Source organism: Pseudorca crassidens, chromosome 9 (genome assembly GCF_039906515.1).
Source record: "Pseudorca crassidens isolate mPseCra1 chromosome 9, mPseCra1.hap1, whole genome shotgun sequence".
NCBI lineage: Eukaryota > Metazoa > Chordata > Mammalia > Artiodactyla > Delphinidae > Pseudorca > Pseudorca crassidens.
In genome coordinates, this window is record NC_090304.1 from 66,630,458 (window position 1) to 66,652,017 (window position 21,560).

Here is a 21,560-nt window from a genome sequence, read left to right on the forward strand (position 1 = left end):
TTTGTTTTAATGTGGATACTGTCATGAGGCCATACTTTGCTAAGGCTAAGAGCAGGTACTGAGATTAGACTGCCTGGTTTTGAATCCTGCCACTTATTAGCTGTGTAACCTTGGGCAAGTATCATATCCATTTTGTGCTTCAGTTTTCTCATCTGTAAAATAGGGATAACAGCAGAACATTCCTCATAGAATTATTCTGAGGATTAAATGAGTTCCTATATAGGAGTACTAAGAATGGTACCTGACATATAGTGAGTGTTATATGAGCTAACTCTCACTACTGCTACTATTACTAATACCTTTCATGCAGTACTGGTGGAGAAATAATATGATGATACATGTCAAAATCCCCAGCCTAGTACCAGATACATAGCTACCTAATAAATGGGAATCATTACTGAATTGATTAGTTGTTTTTCATCGTTTTATGAACCTCAGAAGCATCACTCTAATGATGAATAGTAGGAAGTAACGGAAAATTTTGAACTAAAGGAAGAGAAATTTTGAATGGAAGAGAGGCAGCATAGCTACCTGGAGAAAAGTAATAACTGTCTGCATATGTTTCACTGTTGGTCCACTGATACACTGTGATCTCCAGCAGATGGAAGTAATAGATGTTGATTTATTATTATTTATTTTAATATATATACCCACTATAATTGTATTTCTACAATTCAAATTCAATCATGGTCACTCCTTATCTAATGTACTTAGATGGCAAATTAACTGAGGATCAAGTTCAAACTACCTCCTCGTCCCCACAACCCTCCATCTCCTCGGTGGAGAGATGATCTTTCACAATCTGACCCTTCTCACCTTTCTGGTCTCACTTCCTATTGATCCTTCACTAATCTACATTCCATTCCGACACACCAAGCCACTTTCATCTGTCAGTTGCATCAGTGCCTAGGCTTCCTATGGGTCTGTGCTTTGAATGCAATGCCTTCCTCGTAATCTACTGATCCAGTTTAAATACCATCCCTGCTGTGAAGTTTTCCTTGACTCCAACAGTTAACTGCTTCTGCTGTAATCCCATAGGTTTTAAACACAAGCCCCCAAGAGCCTTGTTTACCTTGCTTTGAAATTGTATGTATCTCTTTATCATGACATGGAGTGAGATCCATGAGGGTAGAAACCATTCTTATCCATCCTTGGAGCTTGACATGTAGTGGCTTCAAGATGGAATATTTAATGCAATAATTAAATGGGCAACATAGTGAAGGGAACAAGGTAAGCTTTCTTATCATCACTTCACAGGTAAGAACACTGAGAATTTGAAGGTCAGTCAGTAACATCTACTGAGAACCAGATGAATGGGCTGCCTCCCAGTGACACTGAACCTCATCTGGGAAGGCTGGCCCTTGAAGATACCTTTTCATGGGCTTCCCTGGTGGCGCAGTTGTTGAGAGTCTGCGTGCAGATGCAGGGGACACGGGTTCGTGCCCTGGTCCAAGAAGATCCCACATGCCGCGGAGCGGCTAGGCCCAAAAGATACCTTTTCACAAATTCACTCCGACTAGCTGTGGTCTGTGAGTGCAGCCTGGCTCATTTGATTTGAGTCAATTTCTGCCTAATGCAGTGGCTCTCAATCCTGAGTGCACCTTATGATTGTATGGGAAGGACTATAGCTTGCTTTTAATCCTCTCTCAAAATAGTTCCTAGTAGGGTGCCTGGCCACTCAATGATACACGTAAGTATGGGAAAAGAAAAAATAACTTCTGAAACTGCCTTTCTTTCTTAGACTTCTAGTTCATTGGTTCTTTTTGGTTCATTATCATTGATATTTTGGTTTGTACCCTAAGTTCGTTAAAGTTTCATCACTAGCTTAAGTAGTTTCAATCTGGTTTTTGCTCCCTTAGCCATTCCCCAAAGACCTGTTTGCCCTTTCCTCAACTAAGCTAAGAAGTTGTAAAGTATATATTTGGAATTATAGTCAATCGAGGTTGAATTACTTAGCTGTATAACTGGCTTTTCATTTGCAGCTACTCATTCTGGACAATTTATGCTCTTAAAGTATCCACTTCTTTTAAAAGTGTTGTTTTTCAGTAAAAATTTCCAAATATTCCTTAAATGAGTTCTATCATTAGCCAGGAACATGAAGAAAAGGAATTGCTGGGACACTGTTATTTCAAACCCAGAGAAAGTCCCCAAGTTTTTTCAGTGGTCTCGGCACAAGTAGGTCATATAACTATTACCTGGCTACTTCCTTTGAGACCCCAAGTTGGCTGTTGTTGACAATTATAATATGGGTTGAATTATGTCCTCGCTAAAATTCTTATGTTGAAATTCTCAGAAATGGTTTTGTATTCGGAGATAGGGTCTTTAAAGAGTTAATTAAGCTAAAATGAGATCCTTGGGGTGGGTTCTAGTCCAATATGACTGGTGTCCTTATAAGAAGAAGAAATTTGGACACAGGCAGGTACAGAGGGAAGACCCTGTAAAGACACAGGGAGAAGAGGATCATGAAGAAATCATGGAGAGAGGCCTCAAAAGGCACCAACTCTGCCCACACCCACCTTAATCTTGAATTTCTAGCCTTCAGGATTGCAAGAAAATTTCTGTTGTTTAAGCCACCTAGTCTCTGGTACTATGTCATGGTAGCCCTAGAAGACTAATACATAATAGTACTTATCTGAAGGGATTCTTGTAAGTACTAAGTGAATTAATATATGTAAAACCATTTAGTATAATGTATAGAATAAAATACTGTTATTAATATTGATATTAAAATGATACTTCCTTTGTTTTTGAGTTTTTCTTCCTTAGGATTTCCTTAAACTTTTATTCTCTGCTACATTTTTTTTGCTTCTTCAAGGCTTAGGTCAAATGCTACCTTCATGAAAACATCAATCAGATTTACTGTTTCCCTCCTTTGATCATTACATTTGTCATGCTGTATTGTAATTATTTGATTATGTGTCATTCTCCAACAGTATATGGGGAACCTATTGAGAACAATGATGTTGTCTTATTGATCACTGCAAACCAAATGTCCATCACAGTGCCTGTTCACTAACGAGAGGGCTAGATTCGGGTAGTTCAAAAATATGTAAAATTTATGAGAATTGTGTAGTCTTCTTGGGAGAGAGCCCACATTTTTATCAAATTCTCAAAGAGAATGTGAATTAAATATTAAAGAATCATTTACTTAGCGGTTAGCTATTAGAACTGAGAGAAGGAGAAATCCAAGAGATGCTGATGATTTTGAGTTGGATATATCTATAGGTGGTGTTACTCTCTGACCCACACCAGTTAGCACAGTGTCTGGCATATATTAATAATAAGCATTTTGCCAGGAGCTGGAAATACAAAATCGTATGAAGACTTGTCCCAGTCCTCAAGAGAGTTGCAGTCTGGTCAATCACACAGCACAGTATAGTGTGAGTGCCATGGGAGAAGCAGTGGCATTAATGACTTGCATCTTGGTAGAACCGAGAAAGAGGGAGAGAGGAGATAGCGTCTGACTCGGTATGGGATGGGCGGTGTATCACTCAGAGTTCTCCAGGAAAACTGAACCAACAGGATGTGTGTGTGTGTGTGTGTGTGTGTGTGAGAGAGATTGTGTTTACAGATTAAGGGAGAGAAAGGAAAACAAACAGAGAGAGAAAGACACAGAGAGAAACAGAGAAAGAGACAGAGAGAGGTTCAAACATTTGTGGAAACTTGGCAAGTCAAAAATCTACAGGGTAGGTAGACAAGCAGGCTGGAAACCCAGGTAAGAGTTGCAGTTAAACTCCAAAGGCAATCTGCTGGCAAAATTCCTTCTTACTTGGGCAGGTCAGTTTTTTCCTATTGAGGCCTTCAATGGATTGAATGAGGCCTACCCACATTATGGAGAATAATCTACCTTACTCAAAATCTACCGATTTAAATGTTAATATCATCTAAAAAATACCTTCATGGAAACATCTAGAATAATGTTTGATCAAATGGCTGGGTACAATGACCTAGTCAAGTTGACACATTAAAATTAACCATCACAGGTGGTATCAGGTAAGGCCCTTCACCTTTAGTGACACTTGAACCTACGTTTTGAAAAAACGAATAACAGAAGTATGGGCAAAGTGACAGAAGGGAAAGAACAGGAATATTCTAGGAAGCATGAAGAAACAGAGGTATGCTTTGGGGGTCTTGCAAGTGGTTCAGAAGGGCTGGAAGGAAGAATATATGTGGCTACATGTGGCTAAACCCATATACTGTTGGAGAATGACACATAATCAAATAATTACAATACAGCATGACAAATGTAATGATCAAAGGAGGGAAACAGTAAATCTGATTGATGTTTTCATGGAGGTAGCATTTGACCTAAGCCTTGAAGAAGCGAAAAAAATGCAGTAGAGAATAAAAGTTTAAGGAAATCCTAAGGAAGAAAAACTCAAAAACAAAGGAAGTATCATTTTAATATCAATATTAATAACAGTATTTTATTCTATATATTATACTAAATGGTTTTACATATATTAATTCACTTAGTACTTACAAGAATCCTTTCAGATAAGTACTATTATGTATTAGTCTTCTAGGGCTACCATGACATAGTACCAGAGACTAGGTGGCTTAAACAACAGAAATTTTCTTGCAATCCTGAAGGCTAGAAATTCAAGATTAAGGTGGGTGTGGGCAGAGTTGGTGCCTTTTGAGGCCTCTCTCCATGATTTCTTCATGACCCTCTTCTCCCTGTGTCTTTACAGGGTCTTCCCTCTGTACCTGCCTGTGTCCGAATTTCTTCTTCTTATAAGGACACCAGTCATATTGGACTAGAACCCACCCCAAGGATCTCATTTTAGCTTAATTAACTCTTTAAAGACCCTATCTCCAAATACAAAATCAATTTCTGAGAACTTCAACATATGAACTTTTGCGGGGGGACATAATTCAACCCAGATTATAATTGCCATTTTACTGATAAGGAAACGGAAGGACGAAAAGGTTAAGTAGTTTGCCCAAGTTTGCACAGCTACTGAGTATTACAACCAAAATTTGAATCCAAGCAATGTAGCTTCAGAATCTATGAAGCTAACCTCTACAATTTATTCACTCTCTGTTTATATAATTTCTTTTAAAATGAGAAATAAAATTCACTGACATATTTGTTTGTTAAGGCAACTACATCCTGCTTGTGGTACACCAAAATTCCCAAGGAGCAGAAATCTAAAACCTCTGCTCTAAGGGAATTAAAGTGGGCTCCTCGTATTAAACTGCAGAAATGATGGTTTCTGATGTGTGCAAGAATAACAGCAACAGTTAACCACTGTTAGGTGCTTACTGTGTGTTGGCGCTGTCCTGGGTGTATTGTACACGTAATCTCAGTTCTATCTCATGGCACTTTGAAGTTTGTTATTATCCACATTTTGCAGATGAATAAACTGAGGCTCACACGGATTACCCTCTCACCCCTCACAAACCAATACCAGAAATGTATCCAGGTTTCTCAAGATGAAGTTTTATGTTTCTGGCTTCTTTCTGTGCCCTCAAACCCTAGGGCGAAAATTAAGACTCGTTATTAAACCTTTGCTTAGAACAGGTTGAAGGTGGATTTTGCCCTTTTGTCTGCATATCCTGCAGGGCTGTCCTATGTTCACAGCACGTACTGTACCTCTTCCCTCAGCTCCTCTCTCCCACGCGCCTCCTGTGAATGTCAGCTGCCTAGATAAGACTCAGCACTTTCAGAGTCACTTCATGGGTGCTCACTGGCCTCCCTCAGGAGGAATTCTAAACTGGTCCTCATGCGTAGGTCAAGGCCTAGACCCAGAATCCCATGTAGAGGCCATTCTCTTTGGTCCCCTTCTCTGTTGCCCCTTGTTACCTACTAAGCTTGTGCTGGTCTATGGGTCCTCATGGCCTCTGGAGGGAAGTAAAAAGGTTTCAGTTCCACAAAGAAATATCACAAGTCTTTAGACTAGCGATGTTAATATTTCACAACTCTGCATTTATCTCTTCTCTGCACTTGAGAGATTTTATAATCAAATGTTCATTTCTCAGGTAAAGTAAAATGACAAAGTATGCCTAGTTCCCACTTATGTGCATGGCTCTAAAATGCTTGGAGAAGAACATTAATGCTCTGTCCATCTTTTTGCTTTAAGTACTAATTGCTAATGTTTTGCTTATAAGTGGAAGAGTCTTTAACTTGGAATAGAACACCTGGGCTCTGGCCCTAGCTCTGCAAGCTGGGTATAATGGTAAAACTCACAGAAATCTGACATGAAATGCCAGATTTTCTACTGCATTCTAGTTGAGTGAGCATTGGCAAACTTTCAGTTCTTTGACTCAATATTCTCTTCTGTAAAATGGGATCAATAAAATAGTTACCTCCTTGATTTGCTGAGGCTTAAATCAATAAGCAAGATATATCAAGAGGTTGCGTTACAGAAATTGCTTTATTATGAACACATTCTCCTGGGTTAGATTATTAACTCAAAAGAGGAGCACCAATTATCATGTAAATATTGCAACTATGTGCTATGCACAGAGAAAAGGAAGATAAAGAAGATGTGGTTTCTTAGCTAGTTGCTACTAGTTGGTAGCACTGATATTCTCCAATGTACTTGTGAACAATGTCTCTGCCTCAGTTTGGGTTTGTTCCTCCCACAGTGAAAGAAAACAGGATGATGTGAGATAATTTCTGAAGTAAGTGGAGTGTTTAATTGATATTCTAGCGTTTGTTTTTCTGTACCTTTCCAGCCCTGTTGACAAACCCGCCCTCAGATACAAGGCTTGGTCAGAGAGTAACAGCAGTATTCAGGACCCACTCAGGGAGAATAAGGAAGGAGAAAACAGAATCACAGGCAGGGACAACTGCGGTGTCAGAGGAAGAAGCCCAGGTACATCAGCCAGAAGATCTGGGTTCTCATCTACCTTAAGCGCCTTACCAACTTGTTCACTGTTTCCTTTTTTCTGTTATTATTATTATTATTCCACTTTAACCAGAAAATGTGGAGTCTTCTGTGACATCTCACCGCTGAGCTGTACTACTTGGATAGCCACACATCATCTTTTTACCTGGATATAATTTTCTCGCTGATTTCTTCATCCCTTGTTCCCTGCACATCAATTCTGACTGTCCTTCAGTCCCTTTACTAACTTTAAAAAAGTTATCTGTTCATGTTATCTCTTGTGATCACAGATATAAACAGTGACTTCCTTTTACTCTTAGGAAAAATTAAAAATATTTCTCACATGTTCCCAACTGCCCTTCTTGATTTGGCCCCCATTTCCTCTCTAGCTTCATCTCAAACTGTTCTCTCCGTAGCTACATCAGTCATTTATTTACATTTTCTGGCTGGACAGATATTTTTATTCCAAAGACATAGATCAGTGGAGAAGTGTAGCCTGAGGAAGGGATGTTACTATCGTGATTTTTGAAGATACTGTGTGCTGTGCTTGAAGATTCTTTTGAGGCATTTCAATGGGGATGCCACCCAGGCAGCTGGGTATTTGGACCGAGATTTCAGAGCAAGATTTACTCTGTCACTGTAAGCTGAGAAGCCATCAGCCTGTAGATAATAAGTGAAGCTATGGGAGTAGTGAGACAGATGAGAGAATCTGACCTCCCAACAAAGGCCCTTGCAAATTCTATTATTTTTTCAGAAACACTCTTATACCACTTCTCTAAATACTCCTTCAACACCATCAAAGTCTGCAGAATCAATGAGGCCTCCTCACTAAATTGTATTACCATGTTGCTTCATTCTATAGTATTTGCCAGTCTGTAATTACAGATGCATTTCTGAAGTTACTGGTTAGTGTCTATCTCCATCAATAGATCTAAGTACCACAAGCACAGAGAAATACATCAATACCTGGCAGAGAACCAGTTTATTATAGGTGCTCATAATATGTATATTTAACTATTGATGAAATGGTTGAATAAATGAATGAAAAAGAATTCTATAGTATTTGTGCATTTTTTACTGTAGCAGTGGATGTACTAAATCAACTCAGTTCCCTAATATCCAACTACATTAGGCTTCTTTGTTAGTTGTTCTGTTTTTAAAAAGAAACTTTAAGAATAATTTTTATTTACATAAATGTTGCAGAGTTTACATATACCCCACATCCAGTTTCCCCTATTCTTAACAAGTTACTTCAGTATGGAAAGTTTGTCACAATTAATGAAACAATATTGATACATTATTATTAACCACAATCTATACTTTAAGATTACTTCGTTGCTATCTAATATCTTTTTGTGTTTCAAGATCCCATCCAGGATGTCATATTACATTTAGCTATCACGTCTCCTTAGGCTCCTTCTTGGCTGCGGTAATTTTTCAAACTTTCCTTGTTTTTGATGACCTTGACAGTTTTGAGGAGTACTGCTCAGATATTTAATAGAATGCCCCTCTATTCGAACTCGTCTGATGTTTTTCTCTTGCAGACTGAAATTACATGTTTTGGGGAGGAAGACGAGAGAGGTAAAGCACTATTCTCTTCACATAATATCAAGGGAACATGCTATCAACATGGCTTACCATTGTTGACGTTAACCTTGATCACTTGGCAGTTGTCATATTTCTCAGGTTTCTCAAACTTCTAAATGATTCTACCACCCATCCATATTGTGCTCTTTGGAGGAAAGTTACTATGCACAGCCCACACAAAAGGAGTAGGGAGTTGTGTCTTGCTGTTTTATGTACTCAGTGTGTCTACCTAATTATACTAGAGCTCTGTTGGTATCATGGTAAAGTATAGGGGAAGAAAGTGTTCTAAAATATTTTGATTAAATTTCAGTCTTTTAGTTGGCCAGTGTCTTGGGGCTGTGACCTTCATAAGTGTTTCTCCAATGGTATAGCTTTTTGGTTTCTTTTCCCCCTCTGTCCTCTACTCCTTTTTCCAGTTGTAGCATTCCCAATCTATTTCCTTGAAGCCCTGACCCATGGCCTATGTTTTATTTCCCCTTAGGTGAGACAGGAAGGCTGGCTGAAAGGGACTGGACTGAGAGGAATTCCCTTCCTCCTACCGGGATAAGTCTCTGGTAGTTATTTCCTCTGGATTAAAGGGCTTTGGTGTGGAGAAGACTCTGGGCATATTTCACAGTGGTCACTCTCTCCCTCCCCCTACAGAGCCAGGAGAGGATCTTTTTCAGGTCTTCATTGTGAAAATCTGGCAGGCTTCTTGGAGGTAAAAACCCCAAATGTGTGGGAATATCCCCCTAAGACTATGGCTCCCAGCAGTTTCTCACATCACAAGTTGTCTGTACTCAACCTCCAGCCATTCATCAAAGTGTTTAAGTTTATGGATCCAGCTGTTTCTCCTCTTGGTTAGCAAATTTCAGTTGAGTTCCTCTGGTTGCATTTATCTCTACAGTTTTGGGGGAAGCAGTTTGCCCAGTTCTCTCATGGGTCCAAGAAAAGTTGTTGATTTTCTACTTGTCCAGCTTTGTCTTGTTGTAAGGATGGGTGTGACCAGACGTCCATGTTACTTTCATACATAAAACACATCCCTTCTTGTTTCCATCTGTGATCATCTTAACTTTTTTCTAAATCCTCTGTTGTGCATTTCATTGTTGCTCAGACTTCTAGAAAACCATCTAAATACAGTTTAAATGAATCTTTGGTAAGAAGATAACTTTCTTCCCAAAATGTCAGTGTGATTATCCAAGTTAAACATTAGTATTCTGATGTGAGCCATTCTAGACATGGTTCGATGAAATTAACTGAAGATGAGACCCACTGATGAAGAATTTAAGCAAGATTAATACCTTCATTTTAAAAGGTTGGTAAGGTGAGTAAGCACATTAATGGGTTCATCCATTACATCTTTTGGTGCTGAGAATTGATGTCCTTGTCCTACCTAGGTAAAGAAGTTTTACTTCTTGGCAGAAATAAGATTATTGATAAATTGAACTATAGGGGTAATTTTTCTCAATTAACAAAATGGACAGTGTTTGCATCAAGCTATTATCTAGTAGCTCATTGTATATTGGGCTGTTTCTAAGTCAGTCAAAGTTTAATAGGGATGGGGAAGAGATTAATTATCAGAGGATCTCCTTCTCATTAAAAAATAGGTTTAGGCTTCCCTGGTGGCACAGTGGTTGGGAGTCTGCCTGCCGATGCAGGGGACATGCACAGGTTCGTGCCCCGGTCCTGGAGGATCCCACTTGCCGCGGGGTGGCTGCGCCCGTGAGCCGTGGCCGCTGAGCCAGCGCGTCCGGAGCCTATGCTCCGTAACGGGAGAGGCCACAACAGTGAGAGGCCCGCGTACCGCAAAAAAAAAAAAAAGGTTTACCACTTGAAAACTGGTGAACATTGTTTAAATATCATTTAAACATTGTTTAGTACAAATAAAATGTCTTATAAAATATTGTCTATAATAAAATTCTCTTTTATTAAAATATGTATTTAATGTTATACTTGTATATTTTAAAAACTGCAACAAAAATATGGAGCAAGTACATATGATTTTTTTCTTTTCTCCTTTATTTTCTGAATTGTATATAATGAACAAGTAATGCTTTCATGAAAAGAAGAAAACTGTAGATGTTAAAATAAAAAGAATAATTCATAAAATTATAGGACTTGAATAGACTTAAACCAGTTCCTAATTTCTTCAGTTGAGGAAATGGAGGTACACACACAAAAAAACAATCTTCTTGAATCCTCTGTTTCCCCATTTCCGCTTAAAGAAGAATAACCATTTTTAAAGAACCAGCTCAAATATACATGGCGTTGGCATTTCTATGCATGTCTCATGTCTCTCACCATTTGTAGAATTCTTCCAGTATAACTTTAATCATGAGTAGAAGGAAGAAAAGGAAGAAATACTATGGGGATGAAGATGGCTTCTGTTTATCACCTGTCCAACACTTAACCATATATCTTACTTATGTTATTTTAATTAATCAGTTTTTAATTTTTTTACTTACAATGCGTCCAGTGTAAAACAATTCATTTATACATATATATGTATATACATACATATATACATATTCTTTTTCAGATTTTTTTCTATTATAGGTTATTACAAGACATTGAATATAGTCCCTTGTGCTATACAGTAGGTCCTTGTTGTTTCTCTCTTTTATATATAGTAGTGTATATCTGTTAATCCCAAATTCCAATTTTATCCCTCCCCTCCCTTTCCCTTTGGTAACCACAAGTTTTTTTCTATGTCTCTGAGTCTATTTCTGTTTTATAAATAAGTTCATTTGTGTTGTATTTTAGATTCCACATGTAAGTGATATTATATTTTATTTGTTGTCTGACTTACTTCACTTAATATGATAATCTCTAGGTCCATCCATGTTGCTGCAAATGGCATTATTTTGTTCTTTTTATGGCTAAATAATATTCCACTGTATATACATACAATATCTTCTTTATTCATCTGTCAAAGGACATTTATGTTGCTTAATTAATCCTTACAATACCTTCAAGACATAAATACTACTCCCATTTTGCAGATGAATAAAAGGAAAATTAAACAGGTTAAGACCTTTTACAAGTTCCCTTTGTCACAACCCACAGAATTCAGGTTTTTGCACAGGTTCAAGTTTCTCCAAAACTTAACATATAGTAAGTACTCAGTAAACATATTTAATAATTGAGCTATTTAGGGACCATTTGGTATTCAGGGACCAGATTTGCAGTGTTTATCAGCAGCCTGATGATCTCTCAGTTTATTCACAATTAAAAACAACTTTGACCACAACTAGTATTTGAAGTCCAGATTCTCTAAGCAAATAGAATTGCTTTTCATCACAGAAAAAGTGATCACCACTGCTGCCATCTGGCTTCCTTGTTCTCTTCTTTATTGTACTTCAAAATGTTTTCTCAAAAAAATTATTTGCTTGCTTGAAGTACTATCACTTTCTTTTTTAGACCCATCATCTCGACCATGCACTAACCTTTTATCTCTGAGCTTCAATTCTAGAGCTAAACAACAGTAGCTTATATATCTAGCACTTTCATAAAAATTATCACATTGGATAATTTGGAAACAGATAGGACAGATATTATTACTTTCATTTTAAGGATGAGAAGGCTAAGTCTTCAAGTGGTTCAGTGATTTGCTTATGAGCTTATGCAACTGATACAGCTCTTAAACCACAGATCTAGGACTCAAGGGGAGTTCTCTGACTCCAAATATAGTATTCTTCCCTCTATGTTATATGGTCTGATGACACAAAGCCATGCTCTTTATCGCACCTTTAATGATCCACTATAAATTCTGCTGTAGCTTAGTTTTGCTTCCATTCTTACTAGACTTTTTTGATCCCATAGTTTTTTAGCTTTTGTTCCAGTTAGAGTTTTTAATTGCATGCAGCAGAAACTCGCTCTGGCTGATTCAACAGGAAACAAATTTGCTGAAAGGGTATCGGATAGGTGAGGAGATCATGGAGAAGCAGGTTGAGAAACAGATGGGAACAAGGGAGGAGGGCAGCAGTCAATCATCTGCCAAAACCATGCTCTAGAACAGGAGTCCCCAACCCCCAGCTGGAACTGGGCCACACAGCAGGAGGTGAGAGGCGGACAAGCGAGCGAAACTTCATCTGGGTCTCCGCATTGCTCCCCATGGCTCACATTACTGCTTGAACCACCCATCCCCTCCCGCCCTCTCCCCCCCACCCATCCCATCCATGGAAAAATTGTCTTTCACGAAACCGATCCCCGGTACCAAAAAGTTTGGGGACCGCTGCTCTAGAACACAGGGTACCCCTGGACACCTTTACTAATACCTCTGGCCTCGCTGCCCTTAAAAACAGGTTGTTGGTTTTCCATTGTCCTTGCTTCTTTGTGTCAGTGTCTCCTGTTTCAAAGTCTTGGATGGGTATGTCTGATTGGCTGAGTATTGATCATGTGGTCGTACTCTAGCTTCCAGGGAAGTTTGGAAACCACAAGTTTCCAAGTAAGTATTTTTAGCCTCTATCATGGAAGGTGAGCTCTCTCTCCCACCAAGATTCATTAAGCATACACTGCACCAAACATAACAAGGAGGTTGAAATAATTGAAAGTCCCCTACCAAGACCCAAAAATGGCCAAATTCTAGTACTGATTCCAATTTAGTTTTGCAAGTTCTTTCTTTAGGTGAACTTTCTTTGAGATAAGAGACATATTTAATTTACAACTATGTCTCAATTGTCACTCAACCAATAATTACACTTGCTCTGCAGCATTCTGAAGGGTCTAAACTTGTCATGTAAGTTTCATTTATCTTCTAAGAAATTTCTCTTTCAAAATTATCCTCTAATATTTCTCTCAAATGAATGAGTTTCATCAGGGCCTGACAGCATGAACTGGTGACTTACAAAATATTTTCAAAGTGTGAAAACTATATTGGCATCTTTCCACAGCTTTAGGTTTTAAGATATGCCTTGTTATTTTACTTTAAGAATTCCAAATATTTCTTTTACTAACAATATGTTTCTGACATTGAATCATCCTTTCCTCTGCAGTATTTTTGAACAGTGGCTTCGAAGGCACCATCCTCTTCAAGAAGTTTATCCAGAAGCCAATGCACCCATTGGGCACAACCGGGAATCCTACATGGTTCCTTTTATACCTCTCTACAGAAATGGTGATTTCTTTATTTCATCCAGAGATCTGGGTTATGACTATAGCTACCTACAAGATTCAGGTAAGGCTCAGTTTCTTTCATGTGAATTGCTGAGTCTGGTGTGACCAATGTCTTTTGAGAGAGTGCAAAACCTTATGTTTTTACAACGTTATCCCCAAATTATTTAAATTGGGAAAATGCATTACGATTCTTAACTCATCACTGATTTATTACTACGTGGACCAAGTTGCAAGAATCTTTAAATTTCTGTCCTTTCTGCTTAAAATAGAGCATTTTGCATATGGCAACCATGGGAAGAGCACTAAAATTAAAATCAGAAAAAAAATGGGTGTGAGATATAACACTATAAACTGACTTTTGTGCGACCTTGGGAAATTTGACTTCAGTTCCTTGAATCTCAGTTTCTTAACCTTAAATATTAGGAATAGAATACCTCAAAGAGATATTTGATAATTAAATGCATTAAGAGTCTAGGGCAGTCAGCGCAAGTTAAACATCTAGCAGTTTTGAAATCATCTTTGGGAACTTCCTGCTAGGGTTACCAAGAAAATTTGTGAACATTTTGAAGTTAAACACAGTTAATAATAATAATGATAATAGCTATTATAATAATAATTGCTCTGACTATGATTAAGTCTAGGATTGTAATTAGATCTAGGCTTTAAATAATCTTCTTTAGTAGTAGTATGTCAGTATTTTTTTGATAAATACGGAACAGGTAGTAATGTCTCCCCCTACCTGTGAGCCTGCTACATACCATGCATGCATTATTAATCAACCATATATTAGGGGAAGTATTATTTTCCCTAGAATGAGGTAAGGACACTGATGCTAAGATAATTTAAGTGACTTTCCCAATAACAAACACCAGTATGTGGAAGAGCCAGATTACAACACTACAGGGTCCTCTCCACTGCAACACAAGATGGTCAACAGCTAAAAAAACGGTTAAACAACACAGAGTTTGTGGATACAAGGTATTCGACAAGCACTGATGTTTCATTATATTCATTGATAATTCATGGAAACATAAACAGATTAGTAAAATAAAATGAACAAATGAATGACATTTACCAATTTCCTACCTCCTGTTAAACTTTAGTGACACATAAATGAATGACATACCTCCAGACCTCAAGGAGCATTAAATTAAATTCAGTATGGAAGTCAGACAGTTGTGCAAAAAAGTGTGAAACATCAGGCTGGGTTAAGTGCAATAAAGGAGTCATAAACCGAATCTTATAAGAGCACAGAGGAGAAAGCAATGACTTCAGAGTAGTTCAACCTAAAAAGACAAGACAAGGCCTTGAAGGATGAGCAGGCAGGTAGCAGATAGAAAAGGGTAGGGAATATTCTAAACTAATAGAATAACAAAAATAGAGGTGTAAAGTGTACTCTGTATTTCTGAGATGCTAAATTCTCCTATTTGAGTAGTATGAGCAATGAAAAATTACACTGAGGAGATAAATTGAGTTATTTCATAATAGCTAATATAGTACGGATCTTTTCATGTTCCAGGAACTCTTCTGGGTATGCCGTGTGCATTATTTCCTTTAATTTTCATAATTACCCTGTGAAGTAAGCACTATTATTTCTTTTTCCTGATCATAGCTGAGAAAACAGAGGCTTAAAGAATATAAATAACTTGTCCTGGGCCATCTAGCTAGTATGTGGCATAGCAGAACCACATTTTAAGGCCAACAGGAGAAACTGTATTTTATCAACCTTTTCGTGCCCTTGGGGGAACCATTAGTTGGACAGATTTGGGTTCGATACCTGTTTTGCTTTATCTGAAGACCATAGCCAGTGGAAGGAATACTAAAATGGCTGGTAGAGGAGATGAGTTCTTTGAAAACCTGGAGATCACTAAGAACAGAGGATTTTGCAGAGGGTGGAGGTATGGTAAGGGAAGGGGCTCCCAGTGAGTCGAAAAGAGGGGCAGTCTCAAGTGAAGTGTTTTTCCCTCCTTCTAAAAACACCCACAGTACATAAAGAAAGGAGAATATTGGTAATGGTTTTTCAGAGTCACCACCAGGATTTTATAATTTCCATTTTCAGAACATAACAGACTCTTTCACGGGCTCTTGCTTTTATTACACTATTCTCTCTGGCTAAATTCTGATCCATAACCATTTGTCACACTCTCAGATACAAAATCATTGTATACATACACAGAGTCGTGTTTAATCACTCCTTTAATAGAGTTACATGGTAATTTTTCTACATATGAATCTTTCCCCCCGCTACCTTGGCTGTGAGCCCTAAAAAATGAGAACTGATACCTTGCAAGCTTCTGCAGTCTTCTCCAAATGGTATCTGGTATGGGGCTAAACCAATGAATTCACTTGAATGCAAGTGATATTTATCATGAAGGATGGTGTCTCTTAACCAATACATATAAGTAAAGCTTGCTAGAAAAATGTCACACTTCTTAATACTCAGGTCATTTCTAGATTAAAAAAAAAAATTTAACATCTTTATTGGAGTATAATTGCTTTACAATGGTGTGTTAGTTTCTGCTTTATAACAAAGTGAATCAGCCATACATATACATATATCCCCATATCTCTTCCCTCTTGCGTCTCCCTCCCACCCTCCCTATCCCACCCCTCTGAGTGGTCACAAAGCACAGAGCTGATCTCCCTGTGCTATGCGGCTGCTTCCCACCAGCTATCTAGTTTACATTTGGTAGTGTATATAAGTCCATGCCACTCTCTCACTTCATCCCAGCCTACCCTTCCCCCTCCCCGTGTCCTCAAGTCCATTCTCTACATCTGCATCTTTATTCCTGTCCTGCCGCTAGGTTCTTCAGAACCTTTTTTTTCCTTAAGATTCCATATATATGTGTTAGCATACAGTATTTATTTTTCTCTTTCTGACTTACTTCACTCTGTATGACAGTCTCTAGGTCCATCCACCTCACTACAAATAACTCAACTTTGTTTCTTTTGATTGCTGAGTAATATTCCATTGTATATATGTGCCATATCTTCTCTATCCATTCATCTGTTGATGGACACTTAGGTTGCTTCCATGTCCTGGCTATTGTAAATAGAGCTGCAATGAACATTGTGGTACATGACTCTCTTTGAATTATGGTTTTCTCAGGGTATATGCCCAGTAGTGGGATTGCTGGGTCATATGGTAGTTCTATTTTTAGTTTGTTAAGGAACCTCCATACTGTTCTCCATAGTGGCTGTATCAATTTATATTCCCACCAACAGTCCAAGAGGGTTCCCTTTTCCCCACACCCTCTCCAGCATTTATTGTTTGTAGATTTTTTGATGATGGCCATTCTGACTGGTGTGAGGTGATACCTCATTGTAGTTTTGATTTGCATTTTTAGATATTTTTAACGTATTTCAAGTCTTCTATTGCACTAGATATTTTCTAGGTGATTTTATTGGTTTATTTATTCTTTCTGCATACATATGTTTAGTAACTACCTTGTTCAAGGCATTCTTTTAGATACTGTGGATACAGTGGTAAACAATGTAATCTCCTTCTTCACAGTGCTTACATCCTAATGAAAGAGAAAGACCTTAAACCACTACTTACCTAATGACTTGTTTGTTTAGAGATGTGCATATCTCTAGGGGTCAATGAAGTGACATTTCAGAGAATATCAGTAACAGGAAGAATTAATTAGTTGAAAAGGAGGTTTTGATTATGAATTTTGGCCATATTGCTAGAATAACAGAGCCATTCATGAATTTTAAACAAATCAGGATCAAATTTGAGTTTTCGTAAGATTACAGTTGCTGCAGCTTGTAGGAAGTTTTTTTTTTTTTTCAATTTTATTTTATTGAAATATAGTTGATTTACAATGTTGTGTTAATTTCTGCTGTACAGCAAAGTGATTCAGTTATACATATATATACATTCTTTTTCATATTCTTTTCCACTATGGTTTATCACAGGATATTGAATAGAGTTCCCTGTGCTATACAGCAGGACCTTGTTGTTTATCCATTCTATATATAATAGTTTGCGTCTGCTTATCCCAAACTCCCAATCCATCCCTCCCCCACCTGCCCCCTTCCCCCTTGGCAACCACAAGTCTGTCCTCTATGTTAAAGACATAATGTTGAGCCAAAGAAACCAGACATCATAGAATATATACTGATGATTATATTCATATAAAATCCAAAAAGGTGCAAGTTTTGTGTCAGTTGCAAAGCGCATTCGGGGAGGCCAGTGAACATGCTGTTACGAGTATCCAGGGGAGAGGCAAAGGAAGTTGGAACTGCAGTGGTGGTAAGAGGCAAGGCAGAAAGGACAAAAAAAAATTGATATTATTTTGAAAACAAAATGTATGGAACTTGGAAAATGATTACATATAATAGGTGAGAAAGAAGGAGATATTAGAGTTGCCCTTAAGCTTTCTGGCCTGTGCAGATGATGAATGGTGATTGAACTCATTGAGATAGAAACAGTAGGAGCAGGGCCAGACATGGAGTGAATCTCATGGTGGTATCTGTTACACAGTGAAATGGGGTGAATGGCACATCAGGATAAATATATATCTGAGGCAGTTGGATAGCCTTGAGCCTCAGAAAAGATTCTGCCTGCAGATACTAATGTGAGAGACATCAGCATATAAATTGTTATCTTTGCCAATCTTTACAATTTTGCCTAGTAGTGATTTTATTCTGTTTTATAGGTAAGTAGATTGAGAACAGAAAGATAAAGTGACAAGTTCTAAGTCACAAAGCTCGTAAGTGGCAAATATAGAATCCCAAATGAATTCTCTCTCCATGACTCCACAGAAGAGAGGGTTCTCTTTATACTTGCCTTGTACACAAATGTTCCACCTCGTTGTCCCTTCCCTAGTGTCCCAAATGGGTACTTTTTACTGAAAAGGCAACAAAAACCACTGGAGGAGAAAAGGGAAAGAAGGCTCAAAGAGTCACATTAGGGGATTAAAGGTATTTATTATTTATTTATAATTAAATTTTTTAAAATAAAATTGATTCCAAATGTTTTATCTATTTAGAGTCCTTTTCATATAGCTGTGAGCTTATGCCATTAAGTTTAGAGAAGCTTTGCTTTAAAATAAGCAACAGCAATTGCTCATTTTCTATTTTATGAATTATTCTGTTGTACTTTCAAGGAGTTTAAAATTTATCTTTCATTCTTCTAGTCATTCATTTATTCATTCATACAGCAATGTTTACTGAGACACAATGCCAGAATAGAGTAAGCTAAACTTTAAGCTTACTAAAAAATTCTCTAAAATTTCTTGATATAATTTAGTTCAGGCAGTTAATTATTCATCATTTAGGCACTCACGTTTATAATTACTTAATTATTTTCCATAAAAGGCAGCTGATGTCTTCTTGCTTTAGTCAAACATTTTCTCTTATAATTGAATTTAGTGATGTTTTTCAAAATTGAGTAGCAGGGGATTTTGTTGTATGCATGACTGATTGAAAGGTGAGACCAAAAACCTTTGGCAATGAAGGGTTGAGTCCTTGATGCTGTTGGCAAATGTAATCCTGCCTTTTGTCTGGTGTTACTTTGTGAAGAGCTTCCTTCTTCCAATATATTCCAAAAGACCTGGACATTTGATTTTAAAAACGAGAGGAGGAGGCATGTTCACAGTAACTGGAGGGTCTCATTCTGCACATGGGGTTTGATGAGGACTTGTTCACTAGTGCTTCCCTATGTGTATACACAGGTGCATACTGTTCCTTCTGCCTAGGATGGCTTGCCATCAGCATCCTACACTCAAGTCCTAATTTATTCTTCTACTCAGTGGGATAGTCTCCTGGGATGCCTCCTCTGACTCCTCAGGCAGTTATAGGAGGTGTTTTCCCCATTATCCCATTGTATCTTTTATATACTTGCATTGGAACAGCATTGCTCTTAAAATAATTTGTTTACTTGTCAGTCTCCTCTTCCAGTTATTATTTCCTTCAGTCCAGGAGCTCTGCTTATTCAGCCTTTCACATGCAGTTCCTGGACCACCACCTGACATTTATTGTGTCTCAGTAAACATTGCTGTATGAATGAATAAATGAATGAATAGAAGAATGAAAGATAAATAAGACATACTACTTGCTCTCAAGGGTTCATGATGAAGCCTGAAAATTAAAACATACATATAAATAATTACAACATGTAAACAATTGTGCCAAGTGTCACAAAGGAGCAATAAAAGAAAAGAGTCTTGGAATCCAGAAGAGAGAGCTGAGCAGAATCAGTGTTCAAAGCAGGTGTGAGAGAGAAAACTCTTACTGGAAGCTGGTTCAGTTGAAATATTGATGGAATTACTATGGAGTAAGAAGAATCGATAACAGTTATAAATTACTTTTTATGTGAAAGACATCATTCCAAGGTTATACATACATTGCAGGGTTTAAATATTACAGGCAAACTTTCTAAGTTACAGATTTTGAATTGGTTAAATTAGGATAATGATTCCTAACTACCTCATGTGTTTGTTGTGTGGATAAATGGGCATATGGATGCGCTTTGGAAATGACAGAGCACCAAACAAATAGAAGACTATATGATTATTCTGAAGAGAATAGGTAACAAAAAAAAAATGGAATTTTAAGTAGGTAAAAAAATAGAAAACTTTTGATATTAAGAAATAATTTAAAGATACACCATTGAGGCTCAAAAGCAAATAACTGAGGAAGACAAGTCTAAATTTCAGGTTGAAGCCATTGAGAAATACAGAGTGTTTCAAAGAAGACAGTCCATTGGTGACAGTAAAATTTAAGACAACTTGAAATGAACTGAAGTAGAGAAATAATAAGAGAAACTGGAGAGCAGAAGGACAGACAAAGAAATAGTGTTTTAAAATTGTGAAAGAATTTGAGCTGAGCCTTAAGCAATAAAGAAATCATCCATATTATGTAACCTCTATGTAATCTGCATTTTGTGAGACATTTAAAATGCACTATATATTGAAGTGACTAATAGCAATGCAAACTAAACATTTGTAATTTCATTTTCAAATTAACTTTTAAATGTGTTAGAATGGTAACCTTTATGTTTGATGAAAATAGTTTTCACATTTTTAATTTCTTTATTTTAGCTTTGTTAGCTTTCATTTCTTAGATTTAAATTAATATTAATCCAAAGTTATGAATCTTTTTATTATAATTTATTTTATAATGTTAGTTCTTTGCAACTTATTGTCCCCTCCTGATGAAGAGAAACCTAAATCTGCTCTATTGTTGCAAATTATGCTTAATGTATTCTAAGAATTTTAGAGGTATCTTAGTGACAGCTGGTAAAAGGACAGTACTAAGGACAAAAAAGAGAAAGTAACAGGAGAAATGGGGTTTGAGCCCTGTAGCCCCACTTAAGCCAGGGAAGCGCCAGTGTTATCTTCTTTGAATGAAGATTGGAATTTAATATAAAATTAATTTTTGACAAATTCTCCTGCTTTAACTGTTTTCAGTGCTTGAGTTTATGGCGATCAATGAGACTCCCACTTTACATTTCACTTCATGTTGCTACCCATTCTTTCCAAGATATTAAATAAATATTAATTTTCTTTTTATATTGTTGATCTAATTTTTATGATATATGAAGCTTACATATAACTGTAATTTCAGAATATCCTAAGGTATTTTATCTTTTATTGTTGTAGGAATCTAACTAACTTTAAAAATAATTAGGACTTTTTGAAGTGCAAAAGGCAGAAACTCCATAGAAACAAGATTAGATAAAAAGATAATTTATTGGTTTACAAAATCCAAGGAAGGAATGAACTTTTGAAATGTAAGAAAGACAAAAATGCAGCTGAGACTGAGGAACAGCAGGAACCAGCAAACTAAGCTCCCTAAAGATTCATTCTCCCCCTCTCTCTCTTCCCCGCTCCCTACCCCCTCTCTAGCTCTAAGACTGTTATCAGCTCCTGAGTCATCTGACTCAATTCCAGCACAGTGAATTCTGAGTAATGATTCTGACTGGCCCAACTTGAGTCAGTGGTTCACTATGAACTAAGAAACAGGAGCCACTGCCCCAAAGTTACATGTATTACTTTTGCTCAAGACTTAAGTCACATAGCCATAATTTGCTAC

General features: G+C 37.3%; 1 protein-coding gene across 1 annotated transcript in view; it reads left to right on the plus strand.

Moving 5' to 3' along the window:
• The window catches only part of TYR (tyrosinase), a 110,142-nt gene that overhangs the window by 87,552 nt on the left and 1,030 nt on the right, over nucleotides 1-21,560 (plus strand). The window contains exon 4 of the mRNA XM_067751813.1: nucleotides 13,397-13,578. Coding sequence (XP_067607914.1) covers nucleotides 13,397-13,578 — 182 coding nt within the window. The remainder of the gene's footprint in view (nucleotides 1-13,396; nucleotides 13,579-21,560) is intronic.